General features: G+C 36.9%; 4 protein-coding genes across 5 annotated transcripts; 2 read left to right on the top strand and 2 right to left on the bottom strand.

Annotated features, from left to right (window-relative positions):
- Nucleotides 1-1,970: 1,970 nt before the first annotated feature.
- LOC149666523 (uncharacterized) lies at nt 1,971-3,344 on the top strand. The gene is made up of 3 exons (XM_089841589.1): nt 1,971-1,977; nt 2,525-2,723; nt 2,777-3,344. The coding sequence occupies exons 1-3, from the start codon at nt 1,971-1,973 to the stop codon at nt 3,342-3,344; spliced, it is 774 nt and encodes a 257-aa protein (XP_089697715.1).
- Nucleotides 3,345-13,879: 10,535 nt separating this feature from the next.
- LOC149666524 (uncharacterized) lies at nt 13,880-15,505 on the top strand. Its single transcript, XM_089841591.1, has 2 exons — nt 13,880-14,756; nt 15,453-15,505. The coding sequence occupies exons 1-2, from the start codon at nt 13,880-13,882 to the stop codon at nt 15,503-15,505; spliced, it is 930 nt and encodes a 309-aa protein (XP_089697717.1).
- Nucleotides 15,506-15,667: 162 nt separating this feature from the next.
- On the bottom strand, nt 15,668-16,653 carry LOC149666525 (deoxyuridine 5'-triphosphate nucleotidohydrolase-like). Of its 2 annotated transcripts, XM_089841709.1 has the most exons (3): nt 16,312-16,653; nt 16,062-16,243; nt 15,668-15,989 (listed from the first exon to the last, which is right to left on the bottom strand). In XM_089841709.1, exons 1-3 carry the CDS (start codon nt 16,490-16,492, stop codon nt 15,936-15,938), a joined length of 417 nt encoding a protein of 138 aa, XP_089697835.1. In that variant the 5' UTR covers nt 16,493-16,653; the 3' UTR covers nt 15,668-15,935. The 2 variants fall into 2 exon arrangements, with proteins under 2 accessions (XP_089697835.1, XP_089697834.1); XM_089841708.1 differs by having other exon boundaries at nt 15,668-16,243.
- Nucleotides 16,654-22,695: 6,042 nt separating this feature from the next.
- Nucleotides 22,696-26,452, bottom strand: LOC149666526 (uncharacterized). Its single transcript, XM_089841710.1, has 2 exons — nt 23,395-26,452; nt 22,696-23,294 (listed from the first exon to the last, which is right to left on the bottom strand). Exon 1 carries the CDS (start codon nt 24,200-24,202, stop codon nt 23,777-23,779), a length of 426 nt encoding a protein of 141 aa, XP_089697836.1. The 5' UTR covers nt 24,203-26,452; the 3' UTR covers nt 22,696-23,294; nt 23,395-23,776.

Below are 26,452 nucleotides of genomic sequence, written 5' to 3' on the forward strand. Positions count from 1 at the left end.
CCCACGTTTGTGTAAACTTTAAGGTTTTTTACGATGTAATGATCGGGGGGTGGTGTTAGCGGTAAAAAAATTAGTCGAATATATCGTGTCTGGACAGTTCGATTTCCTGACCTATAAAAACTAAAATGCGGATTATTTTTTAAAGTATTAGAGGAAGAGGGGATGTTATTTAAAAAGAAAAAACCCCTCTGGGAATATAAGACATAAGAATATTTATCTCACGATTATGTATAAATACCATCCTACTCGAGGAAAGACCCGCACTTTAAGTTTCAGTCATCATCATGAATTTCATCTGTCCGGATTGTAATCGAGAGTTTAGTTATAAGAAAACGTTAAATAGACATATACGCGAAGTTCATCAAAGAACACATTAACTTGTAAAGTTTGTGGCGCGACATTTTCCCGCTGTTACAGATTAGAAAAACATTTAACCATTCATAAACGATTAAAACAACTGAGAAAGAATTACCCCGATCGAGGGAAGGATGATGCGGACCCATCTAGCAAAACTAATCAACCGAGTACTTCACGTGATAATTTGAATCAACCTAGTACTTCACGTGCTAACACATCGAGTGAAAGAAATTTAAATCAATCAGGAGTTAATGACTTAGAGTCGAATGAAGTTCCGATTTTACGTAACGCTCTAGTAACGACACGGATAGAGGCGAATGAAAATGAAGTTGATATTTTAACGTTTACTAGTAGACATAGAGAAGCGATATATGTGTATTTGAAGAAACATTTGACTGAAAGACGAGGTATTAAATGATACATTGTGGTTAATGTCCAGTTTAGTCGACAATTAGTTAATTCAACGCAGGAAGTCTTAGAGTTTCCCTTCTTTCGTGGTTATACAAATACAACTTTAAACGAGGATGAGATTTATGAACAAATAGAGAGAAGTGTTCAGAAAATTATGAACTCTTTGGAACAATTCCAGAAAGGTGGTAGCAACTGGGTTTTGAACAAAATTCTGTTTTTACAAGTAAATATCGTATCATATCATCCGCTAAGACCAGCGTCATATTTCGAGCTACCACCGTTTTTGAAATCGAAAAAAGCGTTGCTAAATATTCGAAATAAGGATGAGAGATGTTTCGAATACTCTATTCTAGCAAAATTACATCCTGCTAAATTACACATTGAAAGAGTTAGTAACTACGCGAGATATTTAGATGAAATAGACATGGGAAATATTAAAAGTCCATTCAAAGTGTCACCGAGTGAGCTAATTTCCTTCGAAAAGCGTAACAATTTAAGTATCAATATTTTCGGATTCGAAAAGTTTGTCTACCCTTTGTTCATCAGTGAATACGAATGTGAAGAACGGCGTCAAATAGACCTGTTGCTAATTTCTAAAGGAAGAAAGAAACATTTCTGTCTGATTAAAAGTTTATCGAGACTTCTTTCTAATTTAACTAAAAAGAAAGCCGCGGCATTTTATTGTCGGAGATGTCTACACAGATTTTCGAAACAAACATTAAGGGATAAACACATCGACGGCTGTAAAAAACACGCGCCGACATTAATAGAAATACGTAGGGCTCCGTAGTAAAATTTATAGTCTTTTGTTGAGTGAAACGGAAGAAAAAAAAACGTTGAAAGGGATTTGTAAAACTGTTGTGAAAAACAAAATAAGACACGAGGACTATAAAAATTGTCTTTTCAAAAGGAAACGTACGTCGGAGACCATGTATCGATTCCAGTCTGAGAATCATGAACTTTATACCTTGAAAGTTCAGAAAGCCGCGTTATCGTGTTATGATGATAAACGGTATATTTTGGAAGATGGTGTTACTTCATTACCTTACGGGAATAAGGATATAGCGGAAAAATAACCCTATTTTGTAATGTAGGATAATAAAAAAAATATTACTAAGATGTCTATTATTCCTAGTTGCGTTATTTTCCTATAAATAACAAGTGTATGAATAAACCATACTCATTCAGAATTTGGATCCATGATGTTACGTAAGAGAATTATAATAGTCCCGTCTAAGGTTTCGCGGAAACTTCTATCAGGTAGGAGGGTAGTTAGACGGGGGAAAAGGTTTTGGAATGCGAATAAACATTTGAGAAAGACAGTAAAGAGAGTGAATAGACCAAGAAAGGTGAAAGTTTAGGCGGCGATTTTTTTTTAGGTTGTGAAAAGGATACGAGATGAAAAAGCGTAGAGCAGAGGAGACACGAAACAAGGGGAAAGATTGGGGGAAAATTCGAAGCATTTATTATAATAGTAAAAGCCCAGGTTCCTACGCTAGTGTCGCTGCTCTCTTTAGGGAAGCGAGTTAGTTTGGTTATAGGGTACGGGATGTTAAAGAATTTCTCAAACAACAAAATGTTTATACTCTACACAGACCAGCTAGAATTAATTATTTGAGACCGCGAGTTATTTCATTTGGTATTGATCAAATTTGGGGTTTGGATTTAATTGATATGCAAAGCTTAAAAAGGTATAATAAAGGGGTCAGATATATTTTAGCTTGCGTGGATTATTTTTCAAAATGGGGTTCGTTAGTTCCGATTAAAAATAAGAGGGTGGAGACGGTGATTCAAGCTTTTAAACATATCCTATTAAAAAGCAATCGACACAAACCTAAATTAGTTACTAGCGATAGAGCTTCGGAATTCGGTCCTCGTTTCCAGATATATTTAAAAAGTAAGGGTATAAAATATTATACAACGTTTTCGGAAATGAAATCGTCCATATGCGAAAGGTGAGGCTTTTTATTAAATGGAAAGAAGCGTCTAACTTGGGTTTTTTATATAGATTTATACAAACTATGAAACATCGAATTTACCAGTATATGACAGCGAATAACACGTTTAACTACAATAATGTATTACCGAATTTGGTAAAGGCTTATAACGACAGTTTCCATAGAACAATCGGAATGAATCCCAATGAAGTCAACAGCGAAAACTCGGCAGAAGTTTGGTATAGAATATTTGGTAAAATCGATTTCAGCCCCCCTTTAGATTCAGAAGATATATACGTGGGAAACATTATTAGAATTTCCAAACAAACAAACGTGTTTAATAAAAAATTCAAGCCAAGATGGAGTGATGAACTATTTAGAGTGCTTGAGGTTTTGAATACACAACCAAGGACCTATAAGATTGAAGATCTGAATTCCCGGTTGATCGAGGGCACTTTCTTTCAACCGGAAATGCAAATCGTGGGGAAAGATTTGAATGATTGCGTTTTCCGTCTTGAAAAAATTTTAAAAACGCGTAAAAAATCCGATGGTACTAAAGAACATTACGTTAAATGGTATTCGTATGACGAATCCTTCAACTCTTGGATTAGCGAAATCGATTTAATAAAGAAAAAATAATAATCATGTATAAATATCAGATACGGAACATCATTCCATCCATTGTTAAAAATGAACTCGTGCTATCTGAAGTTTCGTCACCCTAGCAACTACGCTATTTACGGACCCAGTTTATCAGGTTACATCAATTTCGTTGTTTTTATATTTAATACGATAGTTATTAACTTTAAAACTTTATTTCAGGTAAAAGCAGGTTTGTTTTTAAATTACTACGTAATCACGAGTTTTGCATAACTCCAAAAATACAGAGAATAATTTATATGTACGGTTCGTATCAAACCGAGTTTGAAAAGTTACTAAAGGAACTTCCAATTTTGGAATTTGTTAAGGGAATCCCCATGATCTTGAAAATTTACTAGACTGTAATGTAAATAACTTGATTATTATCGATGACCTTCTAAACGAATTGAAAGACAATAAAACTGTCGGAAATTTATTCATTAAAAATGCGCACCATAAAAACGCCAGCTGCATATTATTAAGTCAAAATATGTACAAGCAAGGTTGTGTATGGATTTTATTTGCATATATTTTTTTACCGTACTTTGAATATGTCTAATTTTTAAAGGTTCTGTAATGAGAGATATCAGCCTGAACACGCATTATTTAATTTTGAAGCGAATGATGCGTGATAAGAATCAGATTGCTACGCTTTCGAGACAGGTCTTTCCCAAAAAACCCAATAAATTACTGTTGGCGTATGAGGATGCGACTAGTTTATCGCCGTACGCGTATCTAATTCTGGATCTCAGAGTGGATTGCCCCGATGATTTGAGGTTAAGAGGACACGGAATTTTGGAAGATCTACCAATGATATTTTATAAATAGCTATATTTAACAATTAATTTCATCATTATGTCGAGAACTTTGAAGAGATTTAGTAGTCTAAACGGCCTTCCTCTAAGAGGGGTAAATTGTGTAAACGATCCGCAACTTAAATTCATATGCCAACTATCAAGCAACTTAAAAAAAGGAAATGTTATCATAGATAATAAAACAAGGAGAAAATTAGTCAAGTACAGGAATTTGATACGTAAACTAGCTGATAAAAATATTTCGTTAAAAAGAAAGAAGTCTCTTCTGAAATTGAAACAACACGGAGGTTTTTTCCCGTTAATTTCCACGCTTCTACCGAGCATTATCAGTGGTATTTCAACATTACTCGGACAATGAATACTCTTCAAAAATTAATTCTCGTCCCATATGATCAAATTCGATCAAATCAAGATCTAATTAACAATGAAATGACGGACCTTGACCGGGAAATGTTCGCGGTAATTCGAACAAAAGGTCTTACATCGAGAGAAAAAACTCGACGGTATCAAGAATTGCTTCAAAAGTATCAGTTTTCTAAAAAACACATTGTTCCGAAAACGGTTAGCGTTAGCAATCTACCATCAACCCCACCGAATATACAATCGTCACCTATAATTATCCATTCTAACCCTTCCACCTATACACCCCCTCCAACTCCTCCTCCTCCCCTTCAAACCCCAACATTTCAAACTAACACAGTTCAAACCCCCGCAGCTTCGACTTTTACTCCCACTAACTCGAAACCAATCGTAAAAAAAATCACGAAAATATAACATCTCGGGTAAAGTGAACAGAAATACCGGTCAAGAACCGATTATTACTAGAAGCCAGACGCAGTTATTGGAAAAGAAGAAACCCCCGACTATAGTTAATAAGAAAAACAGAAAAAAAGTTGTACTATCTTCGCCTCCAATTTTAATTGATTGGGACGATGAAGATTTTTAAAAATAAAATGTTGTAAAAAAAATAGAGACTTTTCATTGCTTGTTTAGTATTTAATTTTCCTTTATTTTTTTTATTTATTCCCATTTTTTTTTCAATTTTTATTTTTACGATTATATATATATATATATATTGTTTTTTTAATTTTAATTTTTTTTGTTACATTCCGCTGCTTTTGCCCTGATTTTCAAAATAGTCTTTAAAAATAAACGACTTGGCCCGTTCGTGTGGCAGAATGAATGTCTCCAACTTCCTCACCTAGTGAAGAAATAAAGGAAACATGGAATAATGATGTAATTAAGCGAGAGAGAGAGAGAGAGAGAGAGACAAAACATACCTTTATGATGCTATTTTCACCTCCAATTCTTCTAACGAGCCGGTCCAGGTTCGGGTGATAGGAGACGGAGACATCAACGGATGATATCTCCGGCCTAAGGTCAAACTTGATGACAAAGCCGACGTGTATGGAGCGCACCAAGATCTTAAACAAATGAATAAAAACGTCGTTGTGATATTTAATTTTTAATATAAAAATGAATCAAGTTGTTAAATTCTTACCTCTAAATCCCTGAACGTGAATTCAGGGAGGTCGTCTCTCAAGGGGATTGGGCCTACACACAGAATAAAAATGCTGTAAAATAAACACTATGGTAATGGCAATAACGTATGCCATCAAGATGATGTTAATTTAATTGCACATCCTCCCTGTTTTTAATACCGTCAACAATACTGTTTTTCTAAACAGTGGAACTAACATTTTTAAGTATTAATTGTTCTTGTATTCAGGGGCGTTCGTAGTTTTTAAAATAACCGCTTCAGAGCTTGCTTCAAAGACAGTCTTAACCGTTGATTATATTGTAGGGGTCAATGAAAAAACCAGCACTATATGCTGTTTTACTACCAATAAATCACAGTTACATAAAATTTCTGCTGCTGTAAAACTAACAGCAAAATATGTGGTTTCAAACTCACTAAGCACTGTGGATTTAAACGTGATTTGCTGTGAAAATAAAAACACATCATGCTGTTTCAAACCGCTTATAGTACACTAAAAAAATAGGGTTGCTGTAAAAATAACAGCTCTTAGAACAGTTTTAAATCCCGGAGCTTATTTTGATAAAGACGCTCTTTGCTGTTAAACTAAAAGCACTTACACCTTTTATTAAAAACATTAAGCTCTGTTGGTTAAGATGCAACTTGTCATTTATATAAGACGACTAGCTGTTTTTAATAGACTGTCCATTAGGGTAGATTTATACTGGTTGCTGTTATAAACTCTAAGAAAATGCGGTGTGCTTTAACACCTTTAAAAGTAGTTTATATGGGTCCAAATTTGACACCATTACAAGTGTTCATTTACACCCCAGAAAGGGTTTAATAACACTTATTTGAGCAATTAGTGTCAAAGATAACAATAAAATGGTGCTACAAAGTTTCAGTTTAACACCATTTTAACTCTTATATCGAACCAAGAAGTTTTATCAGTATCTCAGAGAGAAGATATAAATTCGCCAGATTTCCAGCTTTATCTCCATCTTGATCGAACTATAAGTTAATTTTTACTCCCTTATGAGTGTTGTGCAATTCCTTAAAGGGTGCAGCATAACACCGTTCCGAGTTTAAATAACGCTTTCTGAGTGTCGCATGACACCTTCCTGAGTGGTTGATTTATCAGCAAATAGCGCTATATGCTAAGCAAGGTTCAACCTTGAGAGAACTTAAGAGGAAAGTTCTAACAAACAAGGGTAGTTCTCGCATTAATGTGAAACTACATAAAAAGTTGGCCACTTGATCGACTTCAAATCCAGCTTGAAACTGCATGGTAAGTTGGCCATTTTCACCGACTTAATAACTTCTGAAAAGGCAGAAAGTTATAGATTTGTATAAATGCATCGGGTTAATAAATTGGTTTTGGAGGCCCTAATATCCCAGCAGTATATACAGACGTATTCGTTAAATTTAATAATCTCTTTTCACGAAGAATTTTTCGAGCACCAGAAACGCGTTTGACCTAATCTACTCTACCATATTTAAAAAAAAAGAAAATCCCTGGAAGTTTGGAACAGTTTGACACTAACGAGGTTTTTGAAGCGGAAATTTCTCTAACTGTAACTAAAGTCGACGATTTAGAAGTTAGTGTACGGATTATTTTGAGGGGCTAACTTTGAAATTTGGGGGCGCTATAGCCCCCATAAAAAGCCTAGCGACGCCACTCCAAGAGTGTCGCATAACGCTTTTAAGAATGTCGCCTAACACGTTTTGTACATTTTCGGTCAATTTTAGAAATAAGTAGGTTGAAATTTTAATGAAGAAGAGATTGCAAAGTTAAAAAATTGGTTTTAAAATTACCAATTCACTGACTTTCCAAAATATTTTTATTTTCATATGGGTCCTTTCATAATAAACGCGGATCTTTTCCAAAAGGCTTAGCATGGTTAGGTAAGATTAGGTTATATTGCTTCAAGGTTTAAATTAAAACGCTTCAAGGTTTAAAATAAAGTGCTTCAAGGTTTAAAATGAAGTGCTTCAAGGTTTAAAGTAAAGTACTTAATGTTCAAATTATAGTATGCAAAACTTTCATTTACGGTGAATATACAGTAAAATATAGGTTTAATTTATACTTAATTGTGTAACTATCTGTGTTTTTAATTATACACTACTGTATTCTTCACGGCAGTATACTTTTTTCCTGGAAAACAGCAACGTTCTATGAATTATAACATATCCTGCACTTCCGTTTGAGAAATAAAAACTAGCTGTTTTTTCCACAGTCGTTAACATAAAAAAAACAATGTTTTGCTGTATATTTAAAATTAAGGTAATGTAATTTCGAAAAACAGCGACTACCTGTATGTATTAAGGCTTGTTAGAGGTTTTTCTAGATAACAGCATTAAACAATCAAAAACATGGTGAAAACTATTGTTTATTTGACATTAGTTTCTCAGTGTGTAGGGCCAGGCTTACCCGGCCCCCCTCCTGAAGACGGCTCTGCGTCCATGTTATTTAAGGTCACCTTCTGTAAAGATTTTTTTATCTTTTCCAATGACTCAGTGACATCGTTTACTTGGTAAACTACCGTCACACGTTTCAATTCCTTAGATAAAAGATGGTCGATTTCTTTTTTAATTTTTTGGCCATTTGGCTTTCTGGAAAGCTTTTTATTTCTGAAAAATTTGTTAAATACCATTGTTGTAACACTTTTAGACTAATATAAAGTTAGCGGTGAGAGCGATGGTAATTAAAACTGGTCCGTCAGATTAAAATATGGTCTGACAATTGCATTCTAACTTTTAGGCAAACTTTCGACAACGTTGACAAGCCAAATTGGAGATAAGCGGTACTTACATTACAAGATCTTCATCAAGATAAAAGATGTGAAAAGCTATTATAGAAACAATAAAATTTTAATTTACACTCATTATTAGTATTATACTTACTTGAAAAACTGGCTACATAACGTACAACAAAATGCATGATTTCTTTCCTGGCAGAAGATGGCAATTGCCTTAGAATGATAACTTTCTTTTCGATTACTTTTTTAAAAAGGCGAACAAAATATATTTTAAGATCAGTCAAAATGCTTTGTCTTTTGCTTTGACATATTGCAAAATTTTGATAATGTAAATATTTATCCTGATTTGTAATAAAAAATTAAATTAATTTCAACCTCCTGTAATTCATCATTTCTAGTTAAAATAAGCAGACTTTCTCCAGGAATTCTTCCCACAATCTCTGATAAATGTTCTATGGAAAATACAGGTCTTGAATAGCCAGTTACGTTTATTCTCCTCTAGTTCGGTCCTCTTTCAACAGCTTCTTAAATAATCACATACATAACTATTAATTTAATACTCGTTTTAAAAAAATATAGTGTGTTAAAGGGAGAATGAAATAGTCAGACAACCATTTATATTCCATTTATACTGATAAAGTAATATAATATTTCAAAATCATTAATAAAACTTAAAAACGCTTCCATTAACTAAACAAATTTCCAAAAAACCTGATTTTCACGATATTCTCAAGTTGTCCGTGTTTTCCAGGTTTGTATGAAATGGTTGACTAAAAGTGGAAGAGCTAAATACTGTAGCTGAAAAGGTTGAACCCATTAAAACAATGGGCTCCTCAAAAGTGGAAGAGCTAAATACTGTAGCTGAAAAGGTTAGATCCATAGAAAAACTTCACACCGTAAACTGGAAAGCGCCTGAAAATGTTCGTGATAATGTTATTTCAGACAACAAGGATATAACAACTACTGAAATAAACGAAGACCTTATTGAAAATTTGGGCGACAATATGGTTTCCAGCGATGAATCCTGTGAAGAAATGACAGAAAAGATCGTAACACCTATTTAATCACCGATAAAAATGTTCTATTCCGAAGCAATTATACAAGGAAAGAAGCTGAAAAGCAAACTCCATGGACTTTATTACTTCTTGGGTCAAAGCTTGCCTGAAGCTACTGAACTGATGCTTACAGTCGACAGAAGAATAATTAACGATCATTTACCAAGTGATAAACTTGCTTTGGCACTGGCCATGTTCTTTGGAATGTTTTATGTTTTGAATTTGAAATAGCCAGAGGGATGTCCATGTACTTTGGAGTTATTTTAGAGGTAATTATAGACTTTCATAGAGCCTGGTGCTTCATGATTTGAAGAGTGGTTTAATATAGATCCTATATTTCTTGAGACTTATACTATAGATCCTATATTTCTTGAGACTTATACTATAGATCCTATATTTCTTGAGACTTATACTATAGATCCTATATTTCTTGAGACTTATACTATAGATCCTATATTTCTTGAGACTTATACTATAGATCCTATATTTATTTCTTGAGATTTATAATATAACCTATAGTTCTTGAGTTTCCAATATTTTTAGAAATACCAAAATATATTTCTCGTGGCTTGCACACCATATTTCTAAAGCGTTTAGCCCAAAGGTTACAGCATAGGGTTGTACTCCTTTTTGGCTCGAAGTTCGTCTAACTAATTATCCAATTCCATTTTTTTATTTAACACAGGTATATTGCAAAATTAAATTGTAAAAAAACTAGGATATAGTTGACCGAAAGTAATAGGCCTAATAAATAAAGTTTCACAAATGGAATGGACTGATGGTAAGTTTCATTCCCTTTCAATTCAAGTTCAATTGAAATAACTGGGAAATATTTAACCATTTTTTATTTTGCCTTCTAGGTTAATGCTGATGATTTTTGTTAAAAAGTAAAAATCCTAATAAAAGCTAAAATTTAAAATGATTTTTGTTTTATTGCACCTTTTTTTGATATATTCAAGGCAGATACCATTTTTACCATAAGCATATCATACAACCCGGGTGGTATGATCTACTTCATATTTTATCTGTTGAAACCTCTTACGTATTTGAAACCAGTTTTTCATTTTAACAACATTATCACTAAAGTAAATTTTATGGAAATGATAAGTATTTTCTACGGGTTTCGCTCTAGAAATTATATTATTATTTCTGTAAAAGCTTCATGAATATTTAGCGTAAACTATACAAGATTTTGTGTTGAGACTACTTCATCTCTTCCGTAAAATTTACAGAAATTGTGACAAATTTTCTACAGAGGTACAGTTGAAATTTCTGTATTTATCACATTTTTCCAACTAGTTTAACGGATCTAGCCATGTAATTTTTACAGGAACTTAGTCACGTAAGTTCAACTGTAAATTCCTTGTAATATAATTTTACGGGATAACCTGTTTCAGTCTTCTTCAACTATCCAACGCGCGAACAACGCTAAAAATGGCTCAAGACTCTCTAATTTGGTAATTGGATGTTTTTTCATTTTACCGAATAATCTGTTATATTTATATAGCTTTTTATAGTGTTAATGATTTGACGTCCAATTACAGCCCCGATTTTTACAACATGGACGTAGCCGATCCCGTGTTTCATGACAATAAAAGTGGCTTTGACATATTGTTTAAAGCGCCATTAGGATCAACATATAGAAAGAAAGATGGAACTTTGGTCAAATACGCTACTATTTCCAGACAAAACAACAATGGGAATATGTTCTTAAACATACGCTCTTTCCGTTATTCGTCCGAAATCGGAAGATGGTTACCAACACATGATGGTGTAGTTTTGACCGACACACACATCGCGAAATTTAATGAAGCGAAAGAAAATATCAGACTTTCTAAATCATTTAGAGGTCATAACAATTTACTTTTGACACCCGCTCAATTAATTTACCCACTGTCGGACCATAATAACGATGGAGCGTGGTTAACTGTTTTAAACGCGGGTGTTGAACATAATGTCGCTTTAACACGTCAGAAAAAAAATCGTGTAATATAACCGGGATAATGATGACCCCTGACGAATGGAATTATTTAAAATATTTAATTCCAACTATAAATTTCATATTTTTCCCACCTAAATTGACGGAGGACTTTGAAGCCCAACAAACGTTGGCGTATCTCCTCATAAGGAAAATAAATAAAATAGCGGAGACTTCGTGTGTTGGTTGTCAAAACTCATACGAAAACCAACTGGGCCATCAGTGTGTTACCCTAGATTGGAGTGATAGGGTTTCTTCGTTCTATGATCAGGCCGTCCAAAATTTACAGATGAGCGAAGTATTAAATTATATTAACTTTTACCAAAGAGTTTTAAGACGCGCTCCTGGAAACGCTCAAGAAACCACCGATGTAGTTAATAGTTTGTTAACGTTAGAAGACTTTAAAACCGATCTTTCGAATCAAAAAAATAAACAAGTTAAAATTTCTTCTCGTTTCTTCACTAGTTATGAAACTGAAATTAAATATTAAATTTCATTTTATATTTTTAATTACGTTGTGTACTTTGTTTTTGGGAATTTCCATCTGTTTAATAGCTTTTTTAAATTTAAGTTTACTATTTTCAGAAATAATCTGTTTTGTCTGTGTATACCAATATTAATTTTTAACCATGATTTCTCTTCTGGAGAAATGTTGGTGTGTCTGTTTTATATCAATAAACATATTTAACATTATATATATATATGACGACTCTTTTTATTTATTCTGATCATAAGATGATAAGACTCTCATCATAATGGACACGTTTTATATTCATTGTATATCAACCGCGTCTTTGGATGTTTTCAATGACAATTCTAGCAGTAAGTTTAAGATTTTATTACCAAAAGAAATACATTTACACGGGAACTACGAATGTGGGTTGAAAGAGTTGATAATGCCTTTGCAATATGAAAATGTCCCGGATGACTGTACCCATTTTCACTTAGTTTCATCTGAAAAAGTTATTGAAAATTCCTCAACACACGTCATGGACTGGGAAAAATTTGGGAAAGGTAAACGGTCCGCGGGGGGGGGGGTATGAATTATACAGACTTTTGGAGGAATGGCTTCACAATCTCGGCTACAGTAATTCCGATGGACGATTCAATTTTAGACTTTTTGAAAGTAAAAGATTTACTACAGATTCGAATTCTAAAGAGATTAAAACTATAATGAAAATGTACGCTGAAATTGAAGTTTCGAATGGGGTTTTGGTTAAATTTAGTCCTGAATTGGCTAAATTATTACGGTTTAAGAGTAAAGAGGATAATGAGGGTTGGGTCGTTTTTTGGAGGGATAGTTAGGTCTGATGAATTACCGCACGTTGAGGACATGGAACCGGGGGTAATTATAGACTCTGAAACGTCATTAATTTGCGAAACGCAGAAAATTTCCCACATAGACGAATCTCTCGAACTCAATATCACACCCGGCTACTATGTTAGTATAGAAGAGATTTATAACTCCATGATCCAGGTAATTCCCCTTGAATTTAGAAATAAAGTAACAATATCTAAATCATATGATGGGAAAACACGGATAGCTACTAGCGAACCCGTCTCTATAAAATTCCCCGAATCACACCCTAATTTGGCGTACATTTTAGGTTTCAGTTCGGATCAGATTAACGTGAAACTCGAAGGTCTAATTCGATCAAACCAGGTACACGATGTACGATCCGGTATTCAAAATTTCCTAATTTACTCATCTCTAGTCGAAGAAAGCCTGTACGCTTCAACAATGGCTCCAATTTTACAGACCGTCCCCATCCCGCGAAATCTCGAAAGAGAGGAGGTTTTAGTGAAAAGTTATGATTTCCCCGATTATTATCCCTTAAAATGTAATTCTTTCGAAGCTATAGAAATCAATATTAGAACTAGTTACGGTGACTTTCTAAAATTCTTTAAGGGCAAAACCATTCTCAAACTCCACATAAGAAAAAAACCTTCCTCTTGAATATAAAAAGGCTTGTCTTTCCATAAACTTATTTAATTCATGAATGACTCATAGTGTGTTCGGTACATAAAAATCGTAATGGATTCTAGCGACAATCCTTATATAATATACTTTTCACGATACCATAATAATAATAACCAGACTGGAGGGGATTTGCCATATTTTAGTTCCGTACCGTATTATCAACACGGTGGTTCGTTTGGTTCGGTTTTTCGATCACTATTTTCATTTTTAAAACCCATATACAAACCTATTGGTCGAGTTTTAAAAAATGAGGCGCTACGTGCTACTTCGAATGTGTTAGGGGATTTGGCCTAAGGCGCTAACTTCAAAGAAGCCGCTGTTAAACGATTGAAAGAATCAGGGATGAATGTTATAAATAATCTTCAATCCGGGAAGGGCGTATATAAAAGAAAAAACGTCGTAGCACCACATCTAATCCTAAGAGAAAAAGAACCAGACGTCTTCCAGACTACTTGGATTAAAAAACAAAAATGGCCAATAATACCACGTTACTAATGAGCTCGCTCGATTTTTTTTCCGAACCGGCTACAAATAATTGTTTGGACGCGAGTGAATGCGTTTTAATAAAACCATTGAGTAATTCATTTACCGCCGGAGTTCCGTTAGAATTCTTCGTTCATGGTTCAGCCGATCATTATCTAAAATTAGATGATACTTTATTATCAGTAAGCTTTAAGGTAGTTAAAGCCGACGGCGATAACCTTCCTAACGATGCTAAAGTGGTCACTGTTAACAATTGTCTATCCGCTTTATTTTCTAATTTAGATGTAGCCTTGAATGAGGTCAGTTTGAGTAGAGGTCTACTGACGTATAGTTATAAAGGGTATATAACAGATCATCTCAATTTCATTAGAGAAACCAAACGAACTCAAATGTCGACTAGATTATATACGCATGAAAATGAAGGTTTAGATATTGATAACCTTTTTAACTCTACCACCTCAAACGGTTTAAAAAGGAGAATGCAAACTATATCTCAGTCGAAAATTGTAACTGTCTTCGGTCCAATTTATCATGAACTGTTCAATATGAATAAAGCCCTATTAAATGGGGTTTCGCTTCGATTAAAATTTAATCGAAACCCCGATGAGTTTGTTTTAATGACACCCTCAACCAATAACGATCAATATAAAATCGAAATTGTAGATAGTAGTCTATATGTTAAAAAATGGAAATTAAACCCTGATTTGGTTCTCGGGCACATGTTAACGTTAGAACATAGACCGGCTGTCTATAACCTAAACCGCAGTGAGGTCAAATTTTTCACTCTACCTCAGGGGACTATCGAAACGTACAGATGCATGGTGTATAATGGTACCCTACCCAACAGATTAATTGTCGCAATGTGTAAGTCCACTAATTTTTATGGTAATATATACACATCGCCTTACACATTCGAATATTTCGGTCTCACTCACTTAGAGTGTATAAATAATACATCATCTAGAGCGTCAGTTTCAAATACAAAATAAACAAATTCAAGACTTTAGATCTTCAACATGTGGACTATACTCAATTGATTTCAATCATAAAATGCACAAAGGGTGGAGTCTGAAACGGATTATTAAATCCTATACAACATATCCTGTTTTAAACGATATTCTAGTTTGTTATTACGTTTATAAAATACTAAAAAGTTTTAAATGTTTTAAAAAAAATACTGTAAAGCGTCGTTGATTACTGGATTTTGTTATAAGAACCATCTACTCTATGGCTTCGAATTCATTCGGGAAAAATGCATTACATCGTTACATATGCACGTTTTGAGGGAAGAAATGAATTCTAGTTCATGGTAATCTATTGTCTTCAAATGCCATGCATGTTTACCATATACCTTGAACATGGAATGGGTGAGAAAGGAAAAATTGTCCGAATAACGAAACAAAGATTTCCATTTGATGAGAAGATGATTCGGACGAGGCATTTTGAGTACGGAAGAAATAATTGGAAAAATTATTTACCCCGCAAGTACCATCATTCTCGAAAATATCGGAGATGGAGAAATTTCCAGTCGTTTGGGTCATGGACTTAATGCAACCGTAGTTGAAGCCCTCAAAATGCCCAGCCCGCCACAACTACTGGAGGAAAAGGCGTAATTGCACGCGGATAATTTCTTACTTTGGGTGATGCGACAAATGAATGATACTAAAACCCCGGACAGCTTTTACCACGAACATTTATCTTTAGTTTTAAAGTAAAAACAAATTTGTAATTCATATTCCAAAATAAACAAATTTGATGAAAATATTTTTGTCTTGATTAATTTAACACACTACAAGTTTTGCGGATAATTAATATTAAGTGGTTCAGAAAGATGTTTTACGATTTGAAGTTATATTTACTCCTATAAAAACAAATTAGGTCTCCTCCTCCTCTAATACTTTAAAAAATAATCCACATTTTAGTTTTTATAGATCGGGAAATAGAACGCGTCCAGATTTTTTTCCACTAACACCCCGATCTTTACGTCATAAAAAACGGGGGGGGGGACGCTTTTTATTAGATTCTCGTATGAATTTAAATTCGTTATTTTCCAGTTGAGCCGAAACCGTCCATCCCTCTGGCAGTCATTTCAAGAGACTTGAGGGGAGAAAATAAGGTTATACTCCAATATAAAGCTGTTTTCAAAACGCGTAGTTTCACCTCACATACTAACAAAACAGGAGACACAATAACTTCACAAATGAGTTGAGCTATACGATCTCCCATCTCGACGATAAACATCTCGTTTGAATGATTAAATAAGATAACCCCAACGTTACCAGTATTATCTCGATCTATAACTCCACCTCCAATGGAAATTGAGTTTTTCAACGCTAAACCCGAGCGTTCGGCTGAAAAATTTAATTAACTTTAAAAATACACACCTTTTTAGGACAATGGTTCGGGAATTAAACCATACCAATGTGGGCGTAGCAATTTGAAGGAGCACGTATTTGAAGATCTGTTTCTATCAACATAGTTGATTGAGCAGGAATTTCATGATTTCGAGGAGAATACAAATCGAGTCCGGCTGAATTTTCAGCCCCTCTAGATGGAATAATCGCTTCTTGAGAGAGCTTAACAACTTCCAACGTATTCATTTCAACGTTTGTAGCGTAAATACAAATTTTCCAACCATAGCTATGTTTTGTATTCCCAGAGGGGTTTTTTTCTTTTTAAATCACATCCCCTCCTCCTCTAATACTTTATAAAATAATCCACATTCTAGTTTTTATAGATCGGGAAATAGAACGTGTCCAGATTTTTTTTACCACTAACACGCCCCCCCCCGATCTTTACGTCATAAAAAAACGGGGGACGCTTTTTATTAGCCATAGAAAATACATAGTACGGGTTCTATTGGGTTCCCTATGGGAAATAACATGGAAGTTCCCAAGGTTCCTAGAGGTTCCCTATGGGAAATAACATGGAGGTACCGTGGAAAACTCCATAAATTTAACATGGTGGTTCTGGATTTAGGACCCCCTTATTCTCACTACTAACCTTAACCATAACTAATCTTTACTTAGAACTAGGGATACAACCCAGAGTTAGGCTAACAATTTAAATACAGCTTAGAGCTAGTCTTATAACTTGCAATTTAACTTACAGCTAGGCTTACTGCATATTGAACTTACGACTGAACTAAATTAACTTTACTTTTACTTTACAGCTAAACTTACGTAATGGGAGCGAACGACTCAACGCAACAAGGCGGAGTAACTTAACTAGGGTAAGACTTGGAGTAGTCGCGGGTTTAACTTAACATTACTATACTTTATATCTAAACTAGTTCCACGGAGCTAGGAAGACTCAACGTAAAAGGCGGAGTAAGTCTAATAAAATACTAATAAAACTCTGAGCGAAGGGCGGAGTAAGGGTACTATCATACTGATTACGACTTCTAATTTCTTACAGGGTAGTGAAACTAAGCATTCACTCCCTAGGAGATGGAATCGACCAGGCCTGTTTCCCCACGCCCGTTCCGTAGGGACAAACCACACTGCCTCCGAACGTGGGACAGCACCTGGATCGAAACCAAGGGAAGAGGAGCGCAAGTGGGTGTGGACCCAAAGGCGCCACACACCATCTCGACCAAGGTCCATATACTTTTTTTCTCCGTGGCCCGGATTTTGTCGTAAAACGACCGGAGACAATGCCAAGCCTAATTTAATAAACCCAAAGGCTTTGGGCTTTCTAGGTTGCCTGACACTATATATTTTACTTCCCAGGCTCGGACTTTAATGGGATTTTTAGTTCATATTAAACAAGTCGACTCATCCCCGCATCACCGCCCCCAGAAAGCTGGTTTTGGTGACACGTGCGATGGAGCCGACGAGAGCCCTACCACCACGACAAGGTTATGAACTTTGGAAGGGGGAATGGGAATGAGACAGTGGGAATCTCGTTAATGCGCGTCACTAATTAGATGACGAGGCATTTGGCTATCTTACGAGAGTCAATAGTTACGAGCGCCTGCGGCCAAAGGCGGTCTCGTGCTTCAATGGAAGTTTACGGGAACCCCCCCCCCCTACGACAGAGGGGTCAGACGTCGCCCTACAAGGATGTGTACTTGGTAGGTGTCACCACGGGCTTAGCCTGGCCACACCCGTTCGTCTAAACTATTGACTGGTTTTGCCGTTGAGATGGCAGGGCTCACGAATGCCGGGGAAGAGAACCCCGGGGACAGGTTTTGCCTTACCTGCCCCAAATGCCATAAATACGCTTGCGTGACACTACCCGCGCTTGGTTGAATTTCTTCATTTTGACATTCAGAGCACTGGGCAGAAATCACATTGCGTCAACACCGATCAACGGAGTCTTTAGTGACGAGCGCCTGCCGCCGCAATGCCGGCCTGCGCTTCAAAGTGAAGGAAGTGCACAGGCGGTTCGTCTACTACGGTATGTACACGGTAGTTAACACCGTGGGCCTAGCCAAGGCCACACCGTTTCGATACTGGAGTAAACTAAAGACCCGGATTTACCCTGAGAAGGTAGGGCGCACCTTTCTGGGGCCACTCCACACCCCAGAGAGCAGGCTTGGCCTTCACCTGCCCAGTATGCCAAAACACACGCTTGCGTGGTCTGCCCTATTAGAAAACTGGGGACTTGATTGACCACTTTGGACGTGCCGTGGACAATTCTTGAGCGCGACGTGCAATATATGTATCTGTAACTGTATACCCTCTTAATTTTATGTAACATTTAAATATTTTGCAAAAGTTCAATGTACATTGAAAACTGAAAAAGTTGAGAATGTGTCCGAGTCGGGACCACCTCTGGTAGAACAAAACCAAAGTTGCATGGATTTTCGAAGTCTTCTTAGACCATTCTTGAGTACGACGTGCAATATTGCCTACTTACTTAATTTTATATAACATTCAAATATTTTCCAAAAGTTCAATGTTTATTGAAAACTGAAATAGTTGACAATGAGTCCGAGTCGGGACCACCTCTGATGGAACAAAACTAGTTTCCAATAAACCCACTTACGATCTTTCAAAGTACGTTTCGTGGCAAGTTACAAAACAAGCCTCATTCGAATCTGGTCATTATAAAAAAACGGAAGTTCTTGATCATATTTTAAATTTCATTGAAAATTCAATTGCATTTCCCGATGAGGACCCTTACAAAAATGATTACGATAAATACCTTGATATGAAAGACGTTTATAACTTCGATGAATCAACCAGTGCTGAAAAACAGACTGAAATGTCATTACTAAGGGACAACAGCTCGGACGAGGACACGCCCTTAAACGATAATGAAAAACGACTTCCTCGACCAATCAGCAATTACTTTACGAATAATGATATTAACAATCAGGTTACATTTATGGACGATGAAGAAATTGCAATTGTCAACGTCATTCGTGACAGTAAACATAATGATAAAACTTGTCAACAAACAAATAGTAAACTAAAATCACCACCGCCTATTTTGGATTTCGATTTGATCGACCTCTTTCACCAATTGAGCTTGACGAATTTAAGTCTATTTTTGGTGAAAAAATAGACAAAAGCATACAAGGGCTAGAAAGTGAGGCCTCAGATGATGGTTATAAGAGTAATGACGAGAGATTTTCATTTCACCACGAAGGAATTAACGTGTTGGAATGGCCATCGCACTCGCCGGACTTAAATCCCATTGAAACCATGTGGGCACATATGGCAAACAACATGGAAAAGAGAATTCCGGACACTCGAGAAGATCTTCTCAACATGGTTCTTGCGGCTTACAGCGCTTTGCCACCTGATTTCATCCGGAAATTATGTGTGTCCTTTAGGAAAAGGCTACGAATGTGTTTGCGCGTGAGGGGCCCATACGCTGCCGTATTAATTAAATATTGATCAGCTTTTTTTTTTTGATTTACAAATTGATTTTTGCTAAGCGGTTTATTTTTGTTTGCCAAATTGATGCAAAACGGTGTAACCCTCGATAGCACTTAACTAAATAGGGAGATTCTCCCGAGGGCCAAACAAAGAATTTAAGCCAACTTACAGTTTAATCCAAAAATAGAAGAAAACTTCTATTATTTTATTAATCGACAAGTTGGGAAAACCAAAATATTACCTCTCCGTGTCAAGAGGTCTACTACTAGAAACTTATTTACCTAGATATGGAATTATTTCACTTTTTTGAAGTAAAAATTTACGAAATATTGAAGCAGTATTCCAAACATAGCGAATGTACAGTAAAGCAGACGAAATTTTACATCCAATAAGGATAAATCTTGGACACATGGAAATCAGTCAATGGGGAAAAGAACAGGAAATGAAGTCTACGCTTCAGCTGTTTAGCCTATATTCTGATAGCTACATTCACAACTGGTTTGCAGTGTAAACACTATCGTCTCGTCTCACCTCAACAATATTCTTAGTTTGCCAACATGAATGTTAACGTTAAATAACACCAAAGCTAAATTGTAGCTAGACGCACTAATAGTCAATGCGCACCATAAAGAGAATAATAAGTCTGTAGCTACTACCCGTTCACCATTAGCCCTTTTACTAATTAAATTGCCACCATAATCTTTTCTTCCATTATAAAATCTTTACCTGATTATTTAAGAGTGTATTTAACTTTCGGCTCACTCTGAACCGTTGATGTCTCTTCATTTCAGACACGAAAATCAAAGCCACAAGTTTACTTCACCTCAGGCCTCAATTATTCACTCTTTATTTCACTAAGCCTATTGCGGATAATACTTGTTATACCCGCCGGAGTCTAGGTCTTATTAATTTTCTTCATGAAATCACTAAACCAAGGATTATTCTATATACAGATATAGTATAGCTTAAGCAATATGTAAACAGCCATTTCAAATAACAATATTAAAAAAAATCTTTAGAATATCAAAATGAAACTGAGCTTTAAAGCTACAAAAGTACTTAATGCATCATAATTACGAAAAATACTTCCACATATTCACTTTATATTATGGAAAAAGGGAATATTAAGGTTCTGTATGATTTCTTAACACATCAACACAAGGCTAACTGCTAACGCGACGCACTAGTGTAACAATGGACGGACACACACAGACACAAGGAGTATAAACCCATTAGTGGAAGCAGTATTTTTTTCCGAAACAATCTCGCTTATGTTTATCCTCTCTAAACTTCGCTAAAAACGTATTACTACTACGTAAAATATTAATAGACAGGCAAGGATTGATACCATTAAAGAAGGAGCGCAATATTATCCATATTTTCATTTCATATACAGAGAAAAGAAATTATTATGTTTCTGAGAGGAGCTTCCCATTTTGGTGGTTGTTTTGAAAAATATATCGCAATGCACGGGCCTTGATAGATATAGGAGGCAATGAATGAAATATATCGCATGCACGGGCCTTGGCAGATATAGGAGGCGATGATAATCTCTCTCTTTGCACGAGAGGTTTATCTTTAATATTTAAATAAATATAATTATTTTTAATTATTTTAATCTTCAATAATTAACATTAATAATAGTTAAATCGTTTAAAATAAAGTTATACCTATTATCATCTCAAACTTTGCTAATATTGACGTTTAAAGTGAAGGGTACCCCTCGTGCCCACTTTCTTCAAATTTTGGGGTATATATACGATTCGTTTCCATTATAATAGTAAGGAAAAAGCGCAATTGCGAAAACCTTTGGTGGCGATCCCACCTTAGGGAGGCTAGACGTTTCTCGTAACCCTTGCTGATCGCCGCGTATATCCTAAAACCAAACGATGATAATGGAGTGGAAGCCAATGATTCAGATTGGTGTCTATGTGGAATAGACGGAAGACCAGTGGATGGTGGTGTTAGAAGCCAGTGTAAGTGCAGACTGGTGTCAATGTGGGATTGACAAAAAACAGAAGATGGTGGTGATTAGAAGCCAGTATGTACAGACTGGTGTCCAAGTGGAATGGACGAAGACCAGAAGATGGTGGTGATTAGAAGCCATTATGTACAGACTGGTGTCCATGGGGATGGACGAAGACCAAAAGATGGTGGTGATTAGAAGCTAGTAAGAACAGACTGGTGTCTGTGTGGGATGGACAAAGACCAGAAGATGGTGGTGTGAGAACTCAAGTAGAGGAGCCATTTCCGTGACTGTGAAAGCAGTTCGGAAATGGCGAACACGTTTGCTCCGTTACGCAAACTGCGAACGCGGTCACTTGGGTGTAACAACGGACAGACAGACAGACACACAGACAGACAGACACACACACACACACACACAGACACGGCCGTTACAGAACCTCTCCTGGACTACGTCACACGGAGAGGTAAAAAGAAAGGGATAAACCCGACTAAACCGTGCACTTGACAGTTAATGTAACAAAAACTACCGCTCTCTCTGAAAGCTGACTAGTGACTGAATAACAATTATATCAAAATCATAGACGATTTGACAAGGAGGAGGAGCATGTAACATGGAGGCATATATACCCTGCCAGGAATCTGGCAGCCATGCTACACCCCCCTCTTTAGGAACTGTCTTATAATAACAGGAAAAATAAAAAATGGAAAGGTTACCCCGAGGAACCTTGAAAGTTTTTGCAGGGGTGGAGAATATGTTCATTATCACAAAAGTTTTTTTTGGGTTTTTTTTTGGTTTTACCAAGCGAATGTTTTTTCGCCAAACGAGCAGTCCTTAGGGCCTCTCGTCGTGCAATCGGTTCCTTGCTGCGCCCTCCTGGGCAGTCTGAAACGACATGGTGTTCCGTCTTTCTGCATCGCCAGCAGACTACAGTGTTCCAGATGAGAGAGTGTTTCGCCCCCTCAACTTTCGCCGGAATAAGAATTTTTGGAATTAACTTCGGGGTCCAACGCATACGTCCAAAACTCTCCCAATGGAGCTTATCCTCCTCATCCCTCTCCATCAATGGGCACCATTGACGGGGAGAAACACAGGGTGGAGGAAGGTTTCGGCGGGGAGCAGGAGGGACTGGGAACCGAGCAGGAGGTTGAGGCCAAGGAACTAGGGATCTTTGGACGTATTCCTTTAGGCGCCGGAAGGCAGTAAGGGATCTTTGGACGTATTCCTTTAGGCGCCGGAAGGCAGTAACAGGGCCATGTTAGGGTTCTTCTTCTTTGATAGGGAATTCCTTTCGTCTTGGGCGACAGTTAATACTAAAAGTATCTCATCTGAAGAGGTCTTGCAATTTTTGGATAGATGATCACTTTTTCTACATTCAACACAACGGAGAGGTTCCCCTTTCTCCCTCTTAGGGAAATAACAGTCTTGTTGTTTATGTGAGGCTTGGCCGCAGTTAGTACAATAGTCTGAATATTTGATACAGATGTCCTGGGATGAATCCAATTTGGACGGAATTTAGTTTCTTTTCCCAACAGTGAGCTTAGTGGCTCCTTCGGGAGGGTCAAAATAAATAGGTCTTGTAAATTCTCGTCCTCCTTCGGCCATCTAAAAATAAAAGTTTTTTAGTAGTTTCTCTTAGTTGCTTGGGAGATAAATTCCCAAGGGAAAACAGAGATTGGCTCTCGGGAAAAACAGAAATGTTCACTTGTTAGGTTCGGGACGTTATTAGTTTGGAGGTAAACCTGGACCTCATACGGTGACCTTAATCTTTTATTGTCGGGAGGTCGGTAATAGATATCGACTTCGTTACCTCCTGGCCAAACCGTTGCCCTCTTACACACTTCTCTTCGCCATCCCAATCGAAAAGGTTCTAAATAAATATCGGGTAAGGTAGCCCTGTTTAATCTAGGAGTTCTCATAGACTGATAACGTGGTCGATGAACTATCAGACGCACGCAGCGATTGGGATTGCGGTTTAGGAACCTGTTCAGGGGCCAAAAGCTCCTCCGAAAAGCCAGAAGAAGGTGAATGATGTAACGCCGGTTCCGATATTGATTGTTCAGAAGACGTTGATTTGTGTTCCGGCGTTAGAATTTCTTCTGTAAAACTAGAAGTTGGTGTATGTAGCTTAGTTCCCGCGACTGATTCATGATCAGACGGGAAGCCTCCCCTGCCGCAGAAGGCGGACTATCGTTAGTGGGATGATTGAGCTGACAAGCCCTCATATCGTGGTTTGTACGGAGTAGGAGAGGAGGGTCTTCAAAAAGGGCCATGCCCGGTTCACTATCAGAGTCCGTTGGTTGATGTGAATCATCTGGAATTGCAGGAGGGATCTGTTGATCCGCTGCGTGATCTTCTAGAGTACTTGATGTCGACTTATGAGGGATGTCTGGAATAGCAGGAATGATCTGTTGATCGACTTCCTGACCGTCCTGAGGTGGTGACGGTGAAGTAGAAGATGATGATGATTCAGATGAAGTAGTTGAGGAAGTCGCCGTAGGAGGGTTGTCCATGGTACCACCGTTCGTTGCGGGACTAGACTCAGGATCATCTGTAACGTTCGATTGTGGAGTGGGGGCTTTTTCGGCATTGTCGAAGACAGCTACATTAGTCCAGTAGAGTTTCAGATGCTCTAGGTTGACTTTTCCTACATTCTGCCCTGAGTTAGCTTCCTCTAACTCATAGACAACGGGAGAATGTTTAGCTACTATTTTAAAGGGACCTGCCCATTTGGGACAGCTTTTTCATAAGCTGACCTGTCGTAGTTGACAAAGGATGCGTTTCCATCCATACTAATGTTCCTACCTCATACTCAAGAGGGTCATGACGGAGGTCATAGTATTTCTTCTGGTGAGCTTTGGCTAACTTAGATAATTCATTACTGAATTCTAATTGTTCTTTAAGAACTTTTAAAGCTTTTGTACGACTGGGGTCATCAGGGTCCTGAAGGGGTTCTTCAATTTCTAAATCCCAAGGGAGACGTGACTCCCGCCCTAAATTTCATGGGGTGCAGAATTGATAGCAAATTGAAGAAGGTCAAGGGATTCATCCCATCTATCATGATGATTCCCTACATAAAATGATATATGCTCGCCTATTACTCTATTTACTCTTTCAGTAGGATTTCCTTTAGGCGTATAGGGGGTGGTAAACTTTGGGTTAATTCTGAAAGCTCTGCAAGTTTGCAGCGAAAGTTTCGAGGTAAATTGTACCCCTCTATCACTGAGAATAGCTTTAGGAGCTCCCCACCTAGAAATAATAGACTTGAAAGCTTGGACACAAGTCTTTGCTGTAATGGTTTCAAGTGGTATCATTTCCACGAATTTAGTCATATAATTAACAAAGACTTTTAGGTATTTGTAATGGTGTCTACTTTGAGGGAAACGTCCCATAATATTGACACTAATCTGGTCCCAAGGACTTGTTATCTCAGAGGGTTGCATTAGCCCTGGCTTTTTTCTGTTCCTAGCCTTAAACTGTTGACATAAAGTACATCCTCTAACATAGTCCTGGACATCACTAAGTATAGTTGGCCACCAATATCTATATGTCACTTTGCTCAGGGTCTTATCTTTGCCCCTGTGAGCTGATAAAGGGTGGTCGTGTAATAACCGCATGGCTTCTAGCCTTAAACGGGGTGGTAAATAAATTTTCTCAGGATAGTTCCTGTAAAGTCTTCTATAGAGAAGATTATTTTTTAATTCGAAAAGTTTATGCCTAACTGGGTTAGATCCTTGCAAGGAATTGATTATAGGGGAAGCGAAAGGGTCTTCCCTTTGAGATTTTCTTACATCTTCCATAGGCGTAGAGTTTCGTAAATGTTTGGTGGGGCCCGGCCCAACCGGCCTGGACCAATACATAGATAGCATCATTCATGATGCATGCATATGATGTATATAAATACCTAACGAATATTCAGTAATAAATTTAAATATACTACATTGGATAGTATATTTATTAAGTATATCCATGTACTATGGATGTAAGATAATCTAGGCCGTTTTAAAACAAATTTATCCGTATTTGCGCATTACAATGCGAATGTAAAAATCCTTACAAAAATTTCGAGACCACTTTCAAAACTCGGGAAAATCACCAACTTAGGAAACCATGAGAGCGACTTAACCCTTAAGACTAATTTATACTTGTGCCTCGAAAAACATTTTGAAAATTGTTTATCTACGCTATGGAGTTGGCCAGTGCCGCGCCTTACCAGGGATACTAGATTTTTAAAGTAAGATGATCAGCTAGAGCCTTTTCACGTACGTTCAGACGAGACTGCGACAGAGGTTTTTTTTAACGGGGATCTATAACTCACGCCGTCTGGTTTTTCCCTATGAAGGACAAATTTAATTCCTATTCCGAGTATTCCCCCATATTTTGCGTCCCACCGGACCTAAGCCGTCCACAGCGCGCCTATTTCTCTCAGATTTCGCATCCTCCCGCCATCATCCTTATTTTGGCTTTGAATTGCACTAAAATCTAGAAGTACGGTAGACTGTACTGCGCATGACACGCCGATAACTCTGTCGCAATTTCCGTCTCCCTTCGAATCCCTCTTAAAGCATCTAGTATCCCTGGCCTTACATTTGTCGCATTATTCCAAAAGCGGATTATGCTTTACACATAAATTACGTAAGTCCCGCTTTTCCATAGCTTTGGCCATAGATTTCATGACATAAAAACTAAACAGACGAACAAAAAAACTTTTAACCAATCATTTCATGACATAAAAACTAAACAGACGAACAAAAAAACTTTTA

This window comes from Phalangium opilio, unplaced genomic scaffold, assembly GCF_054372755.1.
Source record: "Phalangium opilio isolate 3A_F unplaced genomic scaffold, DU_Popi_V2 ptg000060l_1, whole genome shotgun sequence".
Classification (NCBI taxonomy): domain Eukaryota; kingdom Metazoa; phylum Arthropoda; class Arachnida; order Opiliones; family Phalangiidae; genus Phalangium; species Phalangium opilio.

What these genes read in the sequence shown, in the direction of transcription:
- LOC149666523 (XM_089841589.1), top strand. An exon ending in AAATCGTCCATATGCGAAAG is followed by an intron (nt 2,724 to 2,776) that starts GTGAGGCTTTTT and finishes TTTTTTATATAG; the next exon opens with ATTTATACAAACTATGAAAC.
- LOC149666524 (XM_089841591.1), top strand. Translation starts at nt 13,880, where the DNA reads ATGGCCAATAATACCACGTTACTAATGAGCTCGCTCGATTTTTTTTCC. An exon ending in CAGATTAATTGTCGCAATGT is followed by an intron (nt 14,757 to 15,452) that starts GTAAGTCCACTA and finishes ATGCAACCGTAG; the next exon opens with TTGAAGCCCTCAAAATGCCC.
- LOC149666525 (XM_089841708.1), bottom strand. Translation starts at nt 16,492, where the DNA reads ATGAATACGTTGGAAGTTGTTAAGCTCTCTCAAGAAGCGATTATTCCA. An exon ending in AAATTGCTACGCCCACATTG is followed by an intron (nt 16,244 to 16,311) that starts GTATGGTTTAAT and finishes TAAATTTTTCAG; the next exon opens with CCGAACGCTCGGGTTTAGCG.
- LOC149666526 (XM_089841710.1), bottom strand. Translation starts at nt 24,202, where the DNA reads ATGGACAACCCTCCTACGGCGACTTCCTCAACTACTTCATCTGAATCA.